Source organism: Pristis pectinata, chromosome 13, assembly GCF_009764475.1.
Source record: "Pristis pectinata isolate sPriPec2 chromosome 13, sPriPec2.1.pri, whole genome shotgun sequence".
Classification (NCBI taxonomy): Eukaryota; Metazoa; Chordata; class Chondrichthyes; order Rhinopristiformes; family Pristidae; genus Pristis; species Pristis pectinata.
Window position 1 is genome coordinate 49,376,399 of NC_067417.1, and position 20,674 is coordinate 49,397,072.

At 49.4% G+C, this 20,674-nt stretch overlaps 1 protein-coding gene across 2 annotated transcripts in view; it reads right to left on the reverse strand.

Moving 5' to 3' along the window:
* Positions 1-7,661, reverse strand: part of calb2a (calbindin 2a) — a 47,335-nt gene extending 39,674 nt beyond the window's left edge. For both annotated transcript variants that reach the window (XM_052028673.1, XM_052028672.1), the window contains exons 1-3: positions 7,598-7,661; positions 5,895-5,975; positions 2,850-2,906 (exon numbers count right to left, since the gene is read on the reverse strand). In XM_052028673.1, the coding sequence (XP_051884633.1) occupies positions 2,850-2,906; positions 5,895-5,975; positions 7,598-7,657 (198 nt within the window). In that variant the 5' untranslated portion in view covers positions 7,658-7,661. The remainder of the gene's footprint in view (positions 1-2,849; positions 2,907-5,894; positions 5,976-7,597) is intronic.
* Between the last annotated feature and the right edge of the window lie 13,013 nt (positions 7,662-20,674).

Consider the following 20,674-nt stretch of genomic DNA (forward strand, 5'->3'; position numbering starts at 1 on the left):
TGGATGGTCACCAAATTTTTCCCCAGGGTAGGGGAATCTAAAACCAGAGGGCATAGGGGAAAGGGGAAAGATTTAAAGGGGACCTGAGGCGCAAGTTTTTCCACACAGAGGGTGGTGGGTATATGGAACAAGCTGCCAGTGGAAGCTGTGGAGGCGGGTACAGTTACAATGTTTAAAGGACATTTGGACAAATACATAGATTGGAAAGGTTTAGAGGGATATGGACCAAACGCAGGCAAATGGGACTAGCTGAGGTAGGCACCTTGGTTGGCAGGGATGAGTTGGGCCGAAGGGCCTGTTTCCGTGCTGTATGACTGAGAAACCCAGTCTTGGATCATCTCATGAATAAATCCAGCCTTAGTCTCACTGGAAATCCAGCCTGATCCAGTCAAATAAATCCTGTCGAGACAATCCCATTGAGGAATCCGCTCTGGGATATTAGAACATAGAACGTAGAACAATTACAGCACAATTCAGGCCCTTTGGCCCACAAAGCTGTGCCGAACATGTCCCTACCCTAGAAATTACTAGGCTTACCCATAGCCCTCTATTTTACTCAGCTCCATACACCGATCTAACAGTCTCTTAAAAGACCCTATCGTATCCGTCTCCACCACCGTTGCCGGCAGCCCATTCCACACACTCACCACTCTCTGAGTAAAAAACTTACCCCTGACATCTCCTCTGTATCTACTCCCCAGCACCTTAAACCTATGTCCTCTTGTGGCCACCAATTCAGCCCTGGGGAAAAGCCTCTGACTATCTACCCGATCAATACCTCTCATCATCTTATACACCTCTACCAGGTCCCCCCTCATCCTCCAAGGAGAAAAGGCCGAGTTCCCTCAACCTGCTTTCATAAGGCATGCTCCGCATTCCAGGCAGCATCCTTGTAAATCTCCTCTGCACCCTCTCTATGGCTTCCACATCTTTCCTGTAGTGAGGCGACCAGAACTGAGCACAATACTCCAAGTGGGGTCTGACCAGGGACCTATATAGCTGCAACAATACCTCACGGCTCCTAAATTCAATTCCCCGATTGATGAAGGACAATACACCATATGCCTTCTTAACCACAGAATCAACCTGTGCAGCCGCTTTGAGTGTCCTATGGACTTGGACCCCAAGATCCCTCTGATCCTCCACACTGCCAACAGTCCTACCATTAATACTATATTCTGCCATCATATTTGACCTACCAGAATGAACCACTTCACACTTATCTGGGTTGAACTGCATCTGCCACTTCTCAGCCCAACTCTGCATCCTATCTATGTCCCTCTGTAACCTCTGACAGCCCTCCAAACTATCCACAACACCCCCAACCTTCGTGTCATCCGCAAACTTACTAACCTCAAACAAAATCTAGTCTGGGAAGGTCGGAACAAGAAATCCAGCCCAGACAATCACAGTGACAAATGGAGCCTGGGGCAAACATTCCAAGAAATCCAGTCTGGAAAACCTCACTGAGAAATCCAGGCCCAAACAACCTCACTGATGAATCCCAAGTGGGTTTCTCTCAACAGGAAATCCGCCCGGGTATGATCTGCAAGTCTAGTCTCGGAAAATCTCATGAATAAACCCTCTCCAGAGCTTTCTAACCAAGAAATGGAGTCTGGGATGGTATCACCACAGAATCCAGTTTGGGTTCATTGCAACAGATTTCCAGCTTGGACAATCTCATCGAATCCAGTCGGAGACAATCTCTCAGCAGCGTTCCTGTAAATCCAATTCTCCCCTCACATGCCCACCAATTTCCCCTCGTCGTTAGTTTGCCACTTACCTAATCTATGGGGTTATCTACAGTGGACAATTAACCCACCTGCACATCTTTGGGATGTTGGAGGAAACCAGAGCACCCAGGGGGGAAACCCATCCAGTCACAGGGAGAGCGTGCAAACTCCACACAGACAGCTCAGCACCCGAGGTCAGGATCGAACCCGGGTCTCTGCAGTGCTCCCTGCTGTGCTGCCCAATCACAACACGATTTCCAGACTGAACAACCTCACTAAAGGATCGAGTTTGGGGGCATACACAACATAAAATCCAGTCTGAGAGGATTTCAGCCAGAAACTCACCCAGGGTAATGTAACCAAAATTTCTTGCCTTCGCATTCTCACCAAGGAAGTATATCTGAGACTACTCAGCAAGAATTCCAGCCTGGACAATCTCACCAGGAATTCCAGCCAGACTGAAAATCACCAAGAGATCTGGTGTGAGACACTCTGATCGCGAAATCCATGCTGAGACAACCTCACTAGGAAACCCGGTCTCAGACCCTCTCAGCACAAAATCCAATTTGGCTAAACTCAACAGGAGATTCAGCCTGGGACTATCTCAAGAAGAAATCCAATCTGAGATCTCGAGCTTGAGGGAATGACACTAGAGCTTCCAGGGTGGAGAATCTCAGCGAAAAATACACTTTCGGACAATTTCAATGAAGAATCCAGTGCGGGACATACTCACTGAGATATCCAGCCATGGACTGAGATCCCAGCCTGGGACCTTTTCACTGAGTATTTCTGTCTGGGACACCATCAGCAAAGTTTTCACTCTGGAACTTATCTCCAAGGAATCTAGTCTCAAGGAATCAGGTGGGTTTATTACATTCTGTGACCATCTCACTGAGATAAACAGTTGGTGACTCTCTAATCAAGTAACCAGATAATCTCTCCAGGATATACAGTCTGTGACCACCCTCACCAAGGCACCCAGTCCTTCAAAACAGCAAAACATTTCAAGAGAATCACATCATTGATTCTTACACTACGTCTGCTGGGATTTATGGAATACTATTGGCCATATAATTCAGAGTTGCTGCAGACAAAATGAAATGAATGTACCGGCACCTTCAGTTCATTTGCTTCGATATACCCGCTACAGTCTGCGTCGTATTTCCTCCAGGTCTGTAAAACAAAAAGACACGGTTTGAGATTATTATACACTTTGCGGGTAAAGTGCTCTCCCCCAGGGGACTCTGGCCCCTTCAGAGATGGTTTCTTTCCCCCATTTTAATCCCACGCACTTTTAACATTGGGCTTTTAGTAGCCATGTTGATGACTCCCAACAATGGTCCACGTGATGGCGTTCTCTGTGCCCTAAGGGTAGAAGCCTTGACAATGGAGAATGCCAGAAGAGCAGTAATAGTTTGGCCCACACAAACAGTGTGGGTGGAAATAGGAAATGGCAAGGGACAGTGGGAGTAGGTTATAGCCACTCATCACAGTAATATTACCGATCAAAGGGTAAAAATGAAGCTTGCAGCAGACATAATGCACTAATCACAGGGGATTGTAATCTTGAAGTCGCCAGAAGTAATTTGGAGGACAAATTCATAGAATGTATTTGGGTGTTTTCTTGGGGCAATACATAAAGGGGCAGAGCAGGTTATTTTAGGATTTGTTTTGTTACAAGGAGACAAACTTAAATTAGAATTCTGAAAGCAAGTCATCCTGCGGAGGAATGTGGTCGGAATATGACAGAATGTGATTGTGTGGTAGGAGAGACTCACAAGGACGTTGCTGGGACAGAGCAGCTCAGTTGTGAGGACAGACTCGGGAGACTGGGTCTGTCCTCCCTGGAGCGGTTCAGAGGAGACGTGACAGCTATATAAAGCAATGAGGAGTAAAGGTAGGGTAGACTGCGTTTGCCTTAATAAGAAGTGAATAAAACCAGAGGACACAGATTTAGGGGGTTGGAGGGGGGGGGGGAAAGAGATTTAGAGGGGATCTGGGGGGGGGAGGGGGGTCACTTCTCACCCAGAGAGAGGTGAGTACCCGGAACACACTGCCGGACAGAGTGGTGGGAAGAAGAGCCAGTGGAAAGAGAAGCATTAGGAAGTGTTGCAACAACTTCTACACTTACGTAGAACAGAAGAGAGTACTAAATGGAAATGTGGGTCCCTTAGAAGTGACGGCAGGAGAAACTACAATGGGAAGTAAAGAAGTGGCTGAGGCAGGAAATAATCCTTCCCCATCTCTAGGAAATACCACAAGTAGCTGGGAACCAATGGGTCTGAAGAACAAAGTAAAAAATATTAGGATCAAAGTTCAACCAATCCCCTGGGCCTGCTTGTCTGTACCCTTGGCTCAGCTAGTAGCTACATTAATGATGATCATTCAGAGATCCTTCAGTTCTGGAATACTCACAGTGGGCTGGAACCCAGCGAATATAACAGCGCTGTTTGGGAATCGAGGGAGAGGCATAATAAGGTATTATTGATCGTTTAGCCTGACATCAGTTGCCAGGAGAATGGAGAAAGTAATTACCAAGAGTGGTAACAGGACCTAAAAAATCATAAAATGATGAGGCAGTGAAAAGGAAAAGCCGCGTCTGACAAACCAAACTGAGCGTTTCGATGATGTATTCAGCCAAGGGCAACGATGGTTGTAATACGTCTTGTTCAAAAAACACTTAATAAGGTAACGCACAGAAGTTTGTTCCATAAAAATAAAGACTCAGGGGCTTAATACTTTGGCCTGGATGGATGATTGATTCAAAGAGCGAATATAGAGAATGAGAATAAATTACTTTTTGGTTGCCAAGCTGTTACTAGAGGACCGTCACAGGGATCAGTGCTGGTCCCTACCACCTATACTAATGAACACGGGGTAAAATATGCAGATATAATGCAGGAAGATGAACAGCGAGGAGAACATCACGGTCTGCAGATGGATGCGGAAGGGTCCCTTGGATGGAGGAGGCAAAAGGTGACTGTAATGTGGGGAATATCGGATCATTCAGCTAGCTGGTGGAATCTGGGGCAGTTAACGGGGAGGATAAAATGGGGGAGCGTGGGACAGGTGTAGACACAGGAGACTGCAGATGCCGAAATCTGCAGCGACGAACAATCTGCTGGGGGAACTCAGCGGGTCCAGCAGTGTCCGTGGTGGGGAGAGGAATAGCCGACGTTTCGGGTCAAAACCCTGCATCAGGAGTGAGAGTGGAGAGGGGAGGCGGCTGGCGTAAAGAGGAGAGGGGGAGGGCTGACGGCGAGTGTCGAGGGATTGAATTAGGCGGCAGTGAATGAGCTTGAGATTGAACGCCGTCGGGTGCAAGTGTGGAATATTCTACAGCGTGGGTCTCCCCCCTCTGGTCCAACCTCACCTCAGTTCACCGACACTGGAGCTGCTGGTCGTCAGTCTGACCAGGACCCCAATTCCCAGAGGTGTCAGGCAGTGTGATACCTCCCTTCACCACTCCCATCTCCATGGTGATCCTAACCCAACATGACCTCTTTGCAAAGTGAGACATGAAGTTCCCAAATATTTTTCCTACAAAGAACCACGGAGAAGGTGTTGCCAGCGTCTCTACTTTCTTGGAAGCTTACGGAGATCTGGCATGTCATCGGAGATGCTAACAAACTTCTCCAGATGTACAGGGGAAAGCATCCTGACTGGGTGCATCACGTCCCGGTGTGGGAATTCCAACGCACAGGAACACAAGAGGCTACAGAGAGCGGTGGGACGCAGCCAGTCTCATCACAGGTACAGCTCTCCCCACCATTTGAGTACATCTACAAGAGATGATGTCTCAGGAAGGCAACATCCACCATCAGGGACCCCACCATCCGGGCCGTGCCCTCTTCTTGATGCTGCCATCGGGCAGGAGGTACAGGAGCCTGAAGACCCACACCTCAAAGTTCAACAACAGCTTCTTCCCCAGATTCTTGAATCGACCTGGAGAACATTAACACGACCCCCAAATATTTTTTTCCCTCTCTCACAATCTTGCAGCAGAGTCATTATGTTTACATTGTTGTTTACACATTTATGTTAATTATCAGTTTGACTTGTGTTTGTCCTTGTCTTGTGCTGCTGCTGCAGAAAGCTAATTTTCATGGCATTTACACCCTGGGTATGTCTGCTTAAGACAACGATAAACTTGAACGATACCTCCATGAACTCTCCGCTTGAACGTACACACTGCCGGAAGCAGAGTAAGAAGTTCTCTTCTGTTGGGAGTATCTGTGCAAGCTGGAACAGAAAGGAGCGAGAGTCAGTATTCCCATCAGACACAGCCTGCTGCTGCCTTTCTCACCCAACGCCCGGGATTCTTGCCAAACTTCCTGCGATGATTGCGGGTGGTGCTCGTGAGCGCCGAGGACTCTGGCTGTGAAACTCCGAACTCAGCGGCGCTTGGCTGAGATATTCAGGATGAAGCGAATCCTGACTGGCAGCCTACTACTGCAGCGTGACGTTGAAGTGCTCGTTCACAAAAGGAAGCCGATTTTTATGTACAAGGGGAATAGGAAAGGACGCGGTTGTGTTGGAGGGAGTGCGGAGGATGTGGCCTTGGATTGGAGGACTTTAGTTATGGGGAGAGATCGGACAGGCCGGGCTTGTTTTCCCTGGAGTGACAGAGGACGAGGGGTGACCTGATAGAGGTTTATAAAATTATGAGAGGCGTAGACAGGGTAGAAATTCAGAGTCCTCATCCCCGTGGTAGGGGGATCAAAACAAGAGGGGGTAGGTTTAAGGTGAGAGGACGGAGCTTTAAAGAGGATTCTTACGCAGAGAAGGGTTGATATCTGGGACGTGCTGCCAGAGGAGGGGGTGGAATCAGGTACGATCACTACGTTTAAGAGGCATTTAGACAGACACTTAAACAGGCAGGGTGTAGAGGGATATGGTCCTAATGCAAGCAAATGGGATTGGTGTAGATGGGCAAAAGGGTCGGCATGGATGTGGTGGGCCGAAGGGCCTGTTTCTGTGCTGTTCGACTCTGACATCTCCTTCTGCTAAGTTCCCCTGAAGAATTCCTGTCACTTGAAGCTACGAGTGAGAACTGGACGGTGGGGGCGGCCGGCAGGGCCACTGCCTCACAGCTCCAGCGATCCAGGTTCAATCCTGACCTCAGCTGCTGTCTATGTGGAGTATGCATGTTCTCCCCGAGATCCGTGTGGGTTTCCCCCGCCCCCCCCTCCCCCCACTGTGGCTGCTCCAGATTCCTCCCACCCTTCCAAAGACGTGATGGCACGTCGACCGGCCACCCCCACTCTTCACGAATCCATCAAGAGTCTATCTACCTCGGCCTCATTCAAAGACTCCACCTCGGTTCCCCTTTGGGGCACAGAGATCCAAAGACTCACCACTCAGAGAAAAAACATGTTGCCTCATCTCTGTCTTAAATGGGCAACCCCCTTATTTTTAAACCGTGACCCCCCCCCCCCAATCCTGGATTCACCCAGCCGAGGAAAGACCCTCTCCACATCCACCCCGAGTGTCTATGCTTCACTCAGTGCGTCGCTGGCTCTTCGACAGTGTGGGGCACCACACTGTCACCCTGGCATCTCTTCAGTCTGCATTCCATACAGTGAATGCCAGGGGCAGGGTTCACTCTACTCCCCTGCCAAGGTACTGAGGCCAACTGTGGTGTTATTCTTCATCCCTGGGCTGGGACTTCATCCCAGCGCCCACACCGGCTTGGGAACTCCGTACCTTCCCGATGATGCCTCCCAGCACTGTGGCAGCAGGAAATTTCACCCGTCCTTGGGTCACGCAGCACCCAGATTATATAGGCACCGTGCAGGAGGCGGAGCTGTCATGGTTAAAGGCTGTACACGGGTCGCAACAATTCAGTGAGGAGATGCACTTACCTCGGCGATCTCAATCCTCCCGTCGGCATTCTTGTCGTATTTTTCCATGAACTCCTTCATCTGTATTTCCTGTTTGTGCAAAACAAAATAAACCTCTGAGCCCAGTGTACCGTCGGGGGAGAAACAGGTTTGGTCAAAGCAGCGGAGGGCCTGTTGAAATCAGAGCACTTTCCTGCATCTCCAGGAGAGAGAGAGAGAGAGAGAGAGTGAGAGAGAGAGAGAGTGAGAGAGTGAGAGAGTGAGAGAGTGAGAGAGAGAGAGAGTGAGAGAGAGACCGCATGATGCACGCACAGACACAGATACAGACACACACTGCATGATGCACACACAGACAGACACAGATAAACACACACACAGACATACACAACACATGATGCACACACAGGCACACACACACACTGCATGATACACACACAGACACAGGTAGAGAGGCAGACACACGGACACATGCAGTACAGGCACACACAATTCAGTAAGACCTTTGATAAGGCTCAAGGCTCCACATGGTAGGCTGCTATGGAAAGTTATATGACATGGGATCCAGGGAGAGCTGGATAATTGGATACAGCATTGGCTCGATGGCAGGAAGCAGAAGGTGATGGTGGAAGGTTGTTTCTCGGACTGGAGACCTGTGACCAGTGGTGTTCTCCGGGGCTCAGTGCTGGGCCCGTTGTTGTCTGTCATCTATATCATTGATATGGATGTGAGTGTACAGGGCATGGTCAGTAAGCTTGCAGATGACACTAAACTAGGTGGTGCCGTTGACAGTGAAGATGGTTCAGGATTTACAGGGGGATCTCGATCAGCTGGGTAAGTGGGCCGAGGAGTGGCAAATGGAGTTTAATTTGGATAAGTGCGAGCTGTTGCATTTTGGGAAGATAAATGAGGGTAGAACTTTCACAGTGAACGGTCGGGCCTTGGGGAGTGTTGTAAAACAGAGGGACCTAGGAGTACAGGTACATGGTTCCCTGAAAGTGGCGTCACAGGTAGACAGGGTGGTGAAGAAGGCACTTGGCACACTGACCTTCATCAGTCAGGGCACTGAGTATAGAAATCGGGATGTTATGGTGCAGTTGTACAAGACGTTAGTGAGACTGCATTTGGAATATTGTGTTCAATTTTGGTCACCCTGCTATAGGAGAGATGCCATTAAGCTGGAAATAGTGTAGGCGAGATTTATGAGGATGTTGTCTGGACTCGAGGGACTGAATTATGGAGAGAGGTTGAGCAGGTTGGGAGTTTTTCTCATTGGAGCGTAGGAGAATGAGGGGTGATCTTACGGAGGTGTATAAAATCATGAGGGGCAGAGATAGGGTGAATGTGCACAGTCTTTTCCCAGGGTTGGGGAATCAAGAGGGCACAGGTTTAAGGTGAGAGGGGACCCAAGGGGCAACCTTTTCACACAGGGTGGTCCGTATATGGAATGAGCTGCCAGAGGAAGTGATTGAGGCAGGTACATGGATGGGAAAGGTTCAGAGGGATATGGGCCAAATGCGGGCAAATGGGACTAACTTAGGTGGGAATCTTGGTCGGCATGGACCAGTTGGGCAGAAGGGCCTGTTTCTGTGCTGTATGGCTCTATGACCCTGAGCGTACACGTTCCACACATGCGCGCGCACACACACATACACACACACACACACACACGCGCGCGCGCACGCACAGATCGCGTACCCACAGATCTTTATTAACATTAATCTTTCATTCACCTGCATTGAAATGCATTTGCCGGTTCTGTCCTGTTGCTTAATCCATTAATTCTAGTTTAAAAGTAAAAAGTCTGCAGATGCTGGGAGAGTGAAACTAAAGTCCGTACTCACATGCACTGCTTTACACGTGCCCATCCCTTGTACAAGTGTTGTCTTATTACAATTATTCCACAAAACCCAGACACATTCGTCATACACTCACTTTACTTACACGTTCAGACTGCATACACTCACATGTGTACTGCACACATGCATCCCATGCGTGCACTCCACTGCCGCAAACATCCCAGGCGCACGTACTGATAGACACATTTCATTACGCCTCCCCTAGCCACACGCACGGCGGTTCTCCTAGTCCTCACCCTGCACCCCACTGGTCTCGGCAGTCAACGGATCAATGTCCGCAATTCCCGCCGGCTCCAGCAGGGTTCCACCACCCCTGCTCCCTCCCTCCGGCATTTCGAAGGGATCTCTCCCTTCGCCTCTCCCCGATCTACTCTACCATCCCTTGCAACCACAGGTGATCCAACACCTGCCTTTATACACTCCTCCCTTCCCACCATAGGCATAGAAATATAGCGCATGTACAATGACCACAGACACACACCACCACACATCCCACACTCACACATATCTCATGTATGCAGTCCATACACCCCTTACGTAGAGTTCTTGCAGATACCTTAGTGTCACAGACATCCCATTAAAGCACTACGTATGGGCAGGCACGGTAGTGTATGGTTAGCGTAACGTTATTACAGCGCCAGCAACCCCGGTTCAATTCCCGCTGCTGTCTGTGAGGAGTTTGTACGTTCTCCCCGTGTCTGCGTGGGTTTCCTCCGGGTGCTCCGGTTTCCTCCCACATTCCAAAGACGTACGGGTTAGGAAGTTGTGGGCGTGCTGTGTTGGCGCCGGAAGCGTGGTGACACTTGCGGGCTGCCCCCAGAACACTCTACACAAAAGGTGCATTTCACGGTGTGTTTCGATGTACATCTGACTAATGAAGATATCTTATCCTTCGATAATACGACAGAAGATCAATTAGATGTGGAATGCAGAGAGGCAGTTCACTGAAGTGACACAGATAATAAAACAGTCCAATGAAGCACGTGTGCGTTCCCAGAGGAACGATGTTCAAAGTTACACTAATGGTGTGGCTCTTCAGTTCGAGCCCTCGAGAGTGAGCAGAGTATTCCTGGTGTAAGGGACTGGAAAGGCCAATGCTCTTTACTTTCAAAGTAGTGAGCTGTGGGTTGTGGATGTCCTGAGCACTGCAGGAGGGTTAGATAATGTCGTTCGGAAGAAGTATCCACTGCAGAGAAGTCCAGAATTAGGGTCTTCAAGGAGCAGCTAAAGAAATTAGATCTTTATTCTTCGGAGTTTAGAAGGAGAGGTGATCTTACTGAAATATACAAGATCCTCAGGGGACACAACAGGGTACATGCTAGAGGGAGGGTCTCGAATGAGGGATCTTAGATTAGGGGCGGCCACTGAAAATTGAGGTGCTTAGGAACTTCTTCATGCAGTGGGTGTGAATCTCTGCAGTCGTCTACCCCGGGAAGTTGTGGAGGCTGGATCATTAGGGGTACTTAAACATTTTTGAAAGATAGGGGAATTGAGGGCTACGGGGAAGTGGTACAGAAGTGCAGCTGAGGCCTGGGGCAGATCAGCCCTGGCCATGCCAAGTGGTGGGGCAGATTTACAGGGACTGGTGGCCAACTCTTGCTCTGTTTTAGAACATAGAACAGCACAGCACAGAACAGGCCCTTCGGCCCACAATGTTGTCCCTTGCGTTCTTAACTTTAAGGTCGTCAGCGGTAAAACTAATGATGAATTCCATGTTATATTCCATCTTGCCTCGCCTTTGTAGATTTACTCGGCCTGTGCAAATCACCTCGTTACCCCTCTGCATCCTCCTCACGCTACCACCCAGCCTTGTTTTATCAGCAGACTTGGATATATTACTCTTGATTCTCTCATCCAAATCACTGACAGAGATTGGGAACAATTGGGGTCCCAGCGCTGATCCCGGTGGCACCTCATGGCTCGCAGCCTCTCAACCCAAAAAAAGATCCCACATATTCCACTCCCTCCTCTCCGCCACAGACTCACGGAAAATTTACAACACAGGAGAGCAGTGACGGGTGGAATAAACAGCCCACCCCCCAAGCCCAATCTCATTTCCAGCAGGTGATGGCTCTTCAAGTGCTGTTACTGAGGGTTTCTGTCTCCCAGCCAATCACACAGCGGGTTGTTCCTCATCCTCCCTCTAATCCCATCATGAATCTAATCATGAAGAAGGCACGCCAGCGGCTATAATTCATTAGGAGTTTGAGGAGATTTGGTAAGTCGCCAAAGACTCTTGCAAATTTCTACAGATGTACAGTGGAGAGCATTCTGACTGGTTGCATCACCGCCTGGTACGGAGGCTCCAATGCACAGGATCACAAGAGGCTGCAGAGGGTTGTAGACTCAGCCAGCTCCATCACGGGCACAACCCTCCCGGCCATCAAGGACATCTTCAAAAGGCGGTGCCTCATGAAGGCGGCATCCCTCACTGAAGACCCTCACCACCCGGGACATGCCCTCTTCTCGTTACTACCATCAGCGAGTAGGTACAGGAGCCTGAAGACCCACACTCAACGATTCAGAAACAGCTTCTGCCCCTCCGCCATCAGGTTTCTGAACGGTCCATGAACCCAAGAACACTACCTCGTTATTCATCTGTTGCACTATTTATTGATTTTTGTAACTTGTAGTAATTTTTGTCTCCACGACTTGCACTGTACTGCTGCCACAAAACTACAGATTTCACAACATATGTCAGTGATAATAAACTGATTCAGATAATCCTTCCACATCCCCGCCTCTGATTTTTGAGCCCTGTGTTTAGGGAAAGGACACCTTCCTATATCTAGGCCCCTCCTAATTTCACACAATTATATCTTCCCTCAGCCACCAACCTGTCCAATCATTCCTCACGGCTTCCAGTCTCAGCTACGTCCTTGCAAACCTCCTCCTAACCACATCCTTCCCGTAACGTGCTGACCAGGACCCAAGCTGTGGTCTAACTAGGGTTGTACACAGTTCCAGCATAACTCTGACACCCCAGCTATAGAGGAAAACCCCCCCTTCTGCCCTTCTAACTATACTGACCTGTCGACGTACACTCCCCTGCACCACTAAGTAACCTACTTGTTGTACCTAACACTAGTAGCAGTACAGCGACGGGGACTGAGAATTGTTGTCCACCAGAAAGCACAGATGGGGACTAAACGGACCACCCTCAGGCTGTGACTAGTGAGGTACCGCAGGTATCGGTGCGTGGACCCCAACTGTTCGCAATCTATAAATTAGCTGAGGGACCAGGTATTATATTTCCAAGTTTGAGTATCATACCAAGCTCCACGGGGTTGTGAGGAGGATGTAAAGAGGCTTCGAGGGGAACTGGGCAACCTGTGAGCATCATGGAGTTGTCCAGCACAGAAACAGGCACTTCGGCCCACCACGTTCATGCCGACCTTTTTGCCCATGTACGCTGAGCTCATTTGCCCGCATCAGGTCCATCTATTTCTGTGCCTTCAAGTGTCTAAATGTCTCTTTAACATAGAAATTATATCTGACTCCACCACCGCCTCTGGAGTTGAGTTCCAGATATCAACCACTGTAAAAAAATTCTCTTTAAAACTCCTTCCTTTCACCTTAAACCTATGCCCTCTTGTTTTTGATACCCCAATCACAGGGAAAAGATTTTAATCATCTACCCAATCTATACCACTTATAATTTTACATACTTCTGTCAGGTCACCCCTCAGCCCCCTTTGCTCCAGGGAAAACGAGCCCAGCATCTCCCCATAACTAAAGTCCTCCAATCCAGGCAATGTCCTGGTGACACAAGAGATTCTGCAGATTCTGGAATCTGGAGCAACACACAAAAGGTGCTGGACGAACTCAGCGGGTCAGGCAGCATCTATGAAGGGAAATGAACAGTCGATGTTTCAGGTCGAGACCCTTCATCAGGACTGGAAAGGAAGAGGGCAGAAGCCAGAATAAGAAGGTGGGGGGGGGGGGGGGAGGGGGAGGAGCACACACAAGCAGGGGAGAGGTGAGTCCAGGTGAGCCCATAAGGCACAGGAGCAGAATTAGGCCATCCGGCCCATCGAGTCTGCTCCGCCATTCGAGCACGGCTAATTTATTTTTCCCTCTCAACCCCATTTTCCTGCCGTCTCCTCGTAACCTTTGACGCCCTTACTAATCAAGAACCTATCACCCTCCGCTTTAAATATACCCAGTGACTTGGCCTCCACAGCCGTCTGTGGCAATGAATTCCACAGATTCACCACCCTCTGGCTCAAGAAATTCCTCCTCATCTCTGTTCTAAAGGGACGTCCTTCTATTCTGAGGCTGTGCCCTCTGGTCCCAGACTCTCCCACTACTGGAAACATCCTCTCCACGTCCACTCTATCCAGGCCTTTCAATATTCGGTAGGTTTCAATGAGATTCCCCCTCGTCCTTCTAAACTCCAGTGAGTACAGGCCCAGAGCCATCAAACGCTCCTCATACATTAAGCCTTTCACCCCCGGGATCATTCTCGTAAAACCTCCTCTGGACCCTCCCCAACGCCAGCACATCCTTCCTCAGATATGGGGCCCAAAACTGAGTTGGGAAGGTTAGGTGGGTGGGGGGGGGGGGGGGGGGGGGGGAGTGGGAGTGATGTGAGAAATCGGAAGCTGGGAGGTGATAGGTGGAAGATGCAAAGGGCTGAACAAGATGGTATCTGATTGGAGAGGACAGTGGACCATGGAATAGAGGGAAGGAGGTGGGGAACCAGGGGGAGGTGTGGGCGACGGGCAGGTCGTGAGGGTGGGGGAGGGGAAAGAGAAGGGGTAAAGGGGCCAGAGGGATAAGGGGAACAAAGGCGGCGGGGGGGGGGGGGGGGGGGGGGTGGTGGTGGGAACAGAGAGGAGGGGTTACCGGAAGTTAGAGAAATCGATGTTGATGCCGTCAGGTTGGAGACTGCCAGAGCAGAATATGAGGTGTTGTTCCTCTCATCTGTGCCTGGCCTCAACGTGGCGGTAGAGGAGGCTGTGGACAGACATGTCGGTGTGGGAATGGGAGGTGGAATTAAAATGGCGGCCACCGGGAGATCCCGGCTGTTCCGGCCGACGGAGCGCAGGTGCTTAACGAAGCGGTCACCCAATCTGTGTCGGGTCCCACCAACACATCCTGGTGAATCTCCTCTGCACTCTCTCCAGCACAACCAGATCCTTCCTATAATGTGGTGACCAGAACCACACACAGTTGTCCCAAGTGCACTCTAACCAATGTTCTGTAAAACCACAATAAAACATCCTAACCTTTATATTCTCTACCTCGAGCAGTGAAGGTGAATGTGCCATGTCCCTATCTACCCATGTTGCCATTTTATGGGTTAGGACCCCGAAATCCCTCCGTTCATCAACATTCCTCCTCAGCACGCTATCGTTTACTGTCCATGTCTTACCCCTATTTGATTTCCCAAAATAGATCACCTCACACTTTTCGGGATTGCCAACACTCTGCCCAACTTTCCATATCCTGCTGTAGACGTTAGACAACCTTCCTCCCTATCCACAACACCATCTGCAAACTTACTAATCATTCCCCCTATGTTTACATCCAAGTCGTTGCAGGCAAGGGTCCCAGCGCCGATCCCTGTGGTACACCACTGGTCACAGACTGCCGATCAGAAGAAACATCCTTTCACCACTACCCTCTGTCTCCTATCACCAAGACAACTTTGGATCCAATTACTAGTTCATCTTGGATCCCACATGCCTTAAACTTCTGCAACAGCTTACCACGTGGGATCTTGTCTATCAGGTCCAGATAGACAACATCTACCAGCCTACCTTAACATAGAACATAGAACATAGAACACTACAGCAAAGTACAGGCCCTTTGGCCCACGATATTGTGCCGACATTTTACCCTATTCTAAGATCTACCTACCCCTTCCCTCCCACATAGCCCTCCATTTCTCTATCATTCATGTGCCTATCCAAGAGTCCCTAATGTATCTGCCCCCACAACCTCTGCTGGTAGTGCGTTCCACGCAGCCACCACTCTCTGTGTAAAAAAAAACTTACCCCTGACATCCCCCTTATACCTTCCTCCAATCACCTTCAAATTATGTCCCCTCATGTTAGCCGTTGTTGCCCTGGGAAAAAGTCTCTGATTGTCCACTCGATCTATGCCTCTTATCATCTTGCATACCTCTACCAAGTCACCTCTCATCCTCCTCCTCTCCAAAGAGAAAAGACCTAGCCCACTTAACCTAGCTCGACAACCTAACTTAACCAACAGCCTGTCCTGGTCAAATCACGTAGATGCCACGGCCAAGAAAGCTCACCAGTGCCTCTACTTCCTCAGGAGGCTAAAGAAATTTGGTTTGTCCCCTTTGACACTCACCAACTTTTATCGATGCACCATAGAAAGCATCCTACCTGGATGTATCACGGCTCGGTACGGCAACTGCTCTGCCCAGGACCACAAGAAACTGCAGAGAGTTGTGGACACAGCACAGTGCATCACAGACACCAGCCTCCCCTCAGTGGACTCTGTCTTTACCTCTCGTTGTCTTGGTGTAGCAGCCAGCATAATCAAAGACCCCACCCACCCGGGTCATTCTCTCTTCTCTCCTCTTCCATCGGGTAGAAGATACAGGAGCCTGAAGGCACGTACCACCAGACTTAAGGACAGCTTCTACCCCACTGCAATAAGACTATTGAACGGCTCTCTTATACAATGAGATGGACTATGACCTCACGATCTACCTTGTTGTGACCTTGCACCTTATTGCATTGCACTTTCTCTGTAGCTGTGACACTTTACTCTGTACTGTTACTGTTTTTACCTGTACTACATCAATGCACCCTGTACTACATCAATGCACCCTGTACTACATCAATGTAACTGCACTGTGTAATGAATTGACCTGTACGATCAGTTTGTAAGACAAGTTTTTCACTGTACCTCAGTACAAGTGACAATAATAAACCAATACCAATACTTAAACTTAATCCAAGCTCACTGAGCCTTCATCCACCTTCTCAAAAAAATTCAGTCAAATTAGTGAGACAGGATCTCCTGCACACAGAGCCATGCCGAACTACCCGTCTTTCCAAATGTACAGAAGATTTTCTCCAATACTTCCCCTAACACTGATGTAAGGCTCATCGGTCTGTAGTTACTTGGCTTATCTCTGTGCCCCTCTTAAATAAAGGAATAACACTCCCAGTCCTCCAGTCTTCCATGCCTGTGGCTCGCGTAGATGTAAAACTGTCCATCAGGAAGACAGATATCTTCTCCCTTGTTTCCCATAGCAACCTGGGATAGATCTTATCTGACCCTGGGGATTTATCAACCCCTATGCATCCCGTGACATCTAACACTTCCCCCTTCTTAATACACACAAAGTGCTGGAGGAACTCAGCAGGTCAGGCAGCATCCATGGAGGGAGATAAACAGTCGACGTTTCGGGCCGAGACCCTTCATCAGAACTGGAAAGGAAGAGGGCAGAAGCCAGAATAAGACGTCGGGGGGGGGGGGAGGGGGAGGGGGAGGAGCACACGCGGGTAGGTGAGAGGTGAGTCCAGGTGAGAGGGGGAAGGTAGGTGGGTGGTCTCGGCCTGAAACATCGACTGTTTATTTCCCTCCATAGATGCTGCCTGACCTGCTGAGTTCCTCCAGCACTTTATGTGTGTTGCTCCAGATTCCAGCATCCGCAGAATCTCTTGTGTCTCCTTCTTAATACTGACCGTCACCAGGATTATCAACGTACCCCTCCCTGAACTCATCACCTTCCACCCCCTCCTACAAGTAGTATTCATTTAGGTCCTCGCCCCCGTCTCCTGACTCCACACATAGATTACCCCTTTAGTCCCCAAGGGGCTCACTCTTTCCCTGGCTACCCACGTGCTCCTGATGTACTTATACCGGCAGTCCCAGGTCACGTCAGGGTTCTGTTCCTGAGAACCGTTCATAACCCAAACTGTTTGTAAGTCGGAAGTGTGTGGGAGAGGGTCACAGAAACAGCGGTGACGGGACAGTGAGCAGGCGCGGGGACAGCGGCCGCTAGCTGGCCTCACTGACTCGGCGAGTGAGCGAGTGAGTCTGCTCAGCGCCCCTGGCTCTGCTCAGCTCCACCTGGACCCCGATTTTTTTTTTAAAGATCTCTTTATTAATCACGTACATCAAAACACACAGCGAAATGCATCTTTTGCGTAGAGTGTTCTGGGGGGCAGCCTGTATGTGTCGCCACACTTCTGGTGCCAACATAGCATGGCCACAACTTCCTAACCCGTACGTCTTTAGAATGTGGGAGGAAACCGGAGCACCCGGAGGAAACCCACACAGACAATGTACAAGTTCCTTACAGACAGTGGCCGGAATTGAACCCGGGTTGCTGACGCTGTAATAGCGTTAAGCTAACTGCTAAACAAGGAAATGCCCTGTTCCCACCCACCAGAACATAGAACACAGAACAGTGCAGCATAGGAACAGGCCCTTCAGCCCACAATGTTGTACCAAGCTAATTAAACTAGAAGTTAAAAGCCCAATCAAATAATCCCTTCTGCCTACACAACGTCCATATCCCCTCATTTTCTGCACATTCATGGGCCTATCTAAGAGCCTCTTAAACACCTCCATCATATCTGCCTCCACCACCACCCCTGGCAGCGCATTCCAGGCACCCACCACTCCCTGTGTTAAAACACTTGCCCCGCACATCTTTGAACTTACCCCCTCTCACCTTAAATGCATGCCCTCTGATATTAGACATTTTGACCCTGGGAAAAAGATATCAGCTGTCTACTCTATCCATGCCTCTCATAATCTTATAAACCTCTATCAGGTCTCCCCTCAGCCTCTGCCACTCCAGAGAAAACAACCTAAGTTTGTCCAACCTCTCCTAATAGCACATGTCCTCTAATCCAGGCAGCATCCTGGTGAACCTCTTCTGCACCCTCTCCAAAGCCTCCACATCCTTCCTGTAATGGGGCGACCAGAACTGAATGCAGTACTCTATGTGGCCTAAACAGTTTTATAAATCTGCAAACATACTGTAACTTCGACTCTTGAACTCAGTGCCTCGACTAATAAAGGCCAGCATACCGTCTGCCTTCTTTACCACCTTATCGACCTGTGCAGCCAAGATGCCTGCAGCAGCCAGCGTCCATCCCGCCAGTCTCCCAAACACTTGTTCGTATGTACCTTGCACCTTATTGCACTGCACTTCCTCTGTAGCTGTGACACTTTACTCTGTACTGTTATTGTTTTTACCTGTACTACCTCAATGCACTCTGTACTAACTCAATGTAACTGCACTGTGTAATGAATTGACCTGTACGATCGGTATGCAAGACAAGTTTTTCACTGTACCTCAGTACAAGTGACAATAATAAACCAATACCAATACAGGGTGTCCATAAGTTGGGCATTTGTAACCCAGGCAGGACCTGTAGAATGTCTTGGGATTCTCCTTCATCTTATTTGCCGAGAATATTTTGTGGCCCCTCTTTGCCCTCCTAACTTCTCAAGTTCTCTCCCACACACTCCATATTCCTCAAGAAACTCGCTCAATTTCCATTGTCATTTAGTGTAAGCAGTTCCCCGACCGTGGATGAGAACACGGCAGAGAGAATATAATGGGGGAGAGGGAGAGGCTCACACGCTTTGGTGTACATAACAGCGAGGCAGAGTATTTGTTAAACGGCGAGAGACCAGGCAGTGTTGATATTCAAAGGGACCTCAGTGTGTACACCGAAGGCCACCATGCAGTGGGTGGTGGTGATTAAGAAGGCAAATGGCCTGTTAGCCTTTATTATGAGAGGGTTTGATTACAGGAGTAAGGCGCTTATTGCAGTTGTGTAAAGCTTCGGTGTGGCTGCACCTAGAGCACTGTGTAGAGCTGCAGGGAGGAAGTCTCCCCTGGCTGAGGAGTCTACGGCCAGGGAGAACGGTTTAAGAACAAGGGGTAGTTTGTTTTGGACCGAGATGAGGAGAGATTTCTTCGCTCGGGGAGCAATAAACCTTTGGAATTCTCTCCACCGGAGCGCCGTGGAGATGTAGGTATTTTCATTCAATGCAGGGGTTGACAGGTTTCTGAACATGACGAGAATCGAAGGACGTGGGGATGGCGCAGGGAAGTGGAGCCGGGGTAGAAGGTCAGTCATGATCCTGATGTATGGTGGGGCAGGCTAGAGAGGCTGAATGGCCTTCTCCTGATTCTATTTCTTATACACTTATAGCCATATGCTACCATAAATGGATTAGAAACAGTATCCTTAGACTTGTACACCAAGGTTCCCCTGTTCCTCAGTACTCACTAGGCCTGAATTATTGCGCATGTCCAACCCTTACAAGTCCTCCTATCCGGATTAAGTTCCATCCGCCATTGCTCTGCCCATTTTACAGACCAATCAATGTCATCCTGCAGCCTAAGCCCATCTTCCTCACTATCAACACCACCGCTGATTTTTGGGTCATTTGCACATTTACTAATCATACCTCCTGCATTCATATCCAAATCGGTAACGTATATAACACACAGCAAGGGTCCCAGTACCGGTCCCTAAGGTACACCACTGGTCACAGGCTTCCAATCACTAAACAACTCTCTGCCTTCTGCTTCCTATTACCAAGCCAAGAAAGCATCCTACCTGGATGCATCACGGCTTGGTATGGCAGCTGCTCTGCCCAGGACCGCAAGAAACTGCAGAGAGTTGTGCACACAGCCCAGCGCATCACAGAAGCCAGCCTCCCCTCCATGGACTCTGTCTATACCTCTCGCTGCCTTGGTGTAGCAGCCAGCATAATCAAAGACCCCACCCACCTGGGTCATTCTCTCTTCTCTCCTCTCCCATCAGGCAGAAGATACAGGAGCCTGAGGGCACATACCACCAGGCTCAAGGACAGCTTCTATCCTGCTGTGATAAGATCAGTTCCCCTATACGATGGGATGGGCTCTTGACCTCACAATCTACCTTGTTATGACCTTGCACCTTATTGCCTACCTGCAATGCAATGTAGCTGTGACACTTTACTTTGTACTCTGTTATTTTTGCGTTGCTAAGAATGTGCTGGGGGGCAGCCCACAAGTGTCGCCATGCTTCCGGCGCCAACGTAGCATGCCCACAACTTCCTAACCCGTACGTCTTTGGAATGTGGGAGGAAACCGGAGCACCCGGAGGAAACCCATGCAGTCAAGGGGAGAACGTACAAACTCCTTACAGACAGCGGAGGGAATTGAACCCGGGTCACGGTGCTGTAATTGCGTCACGCTAACCGCTACGCTACCGTGCCTGCCCTAATTGCTTGGTTTATC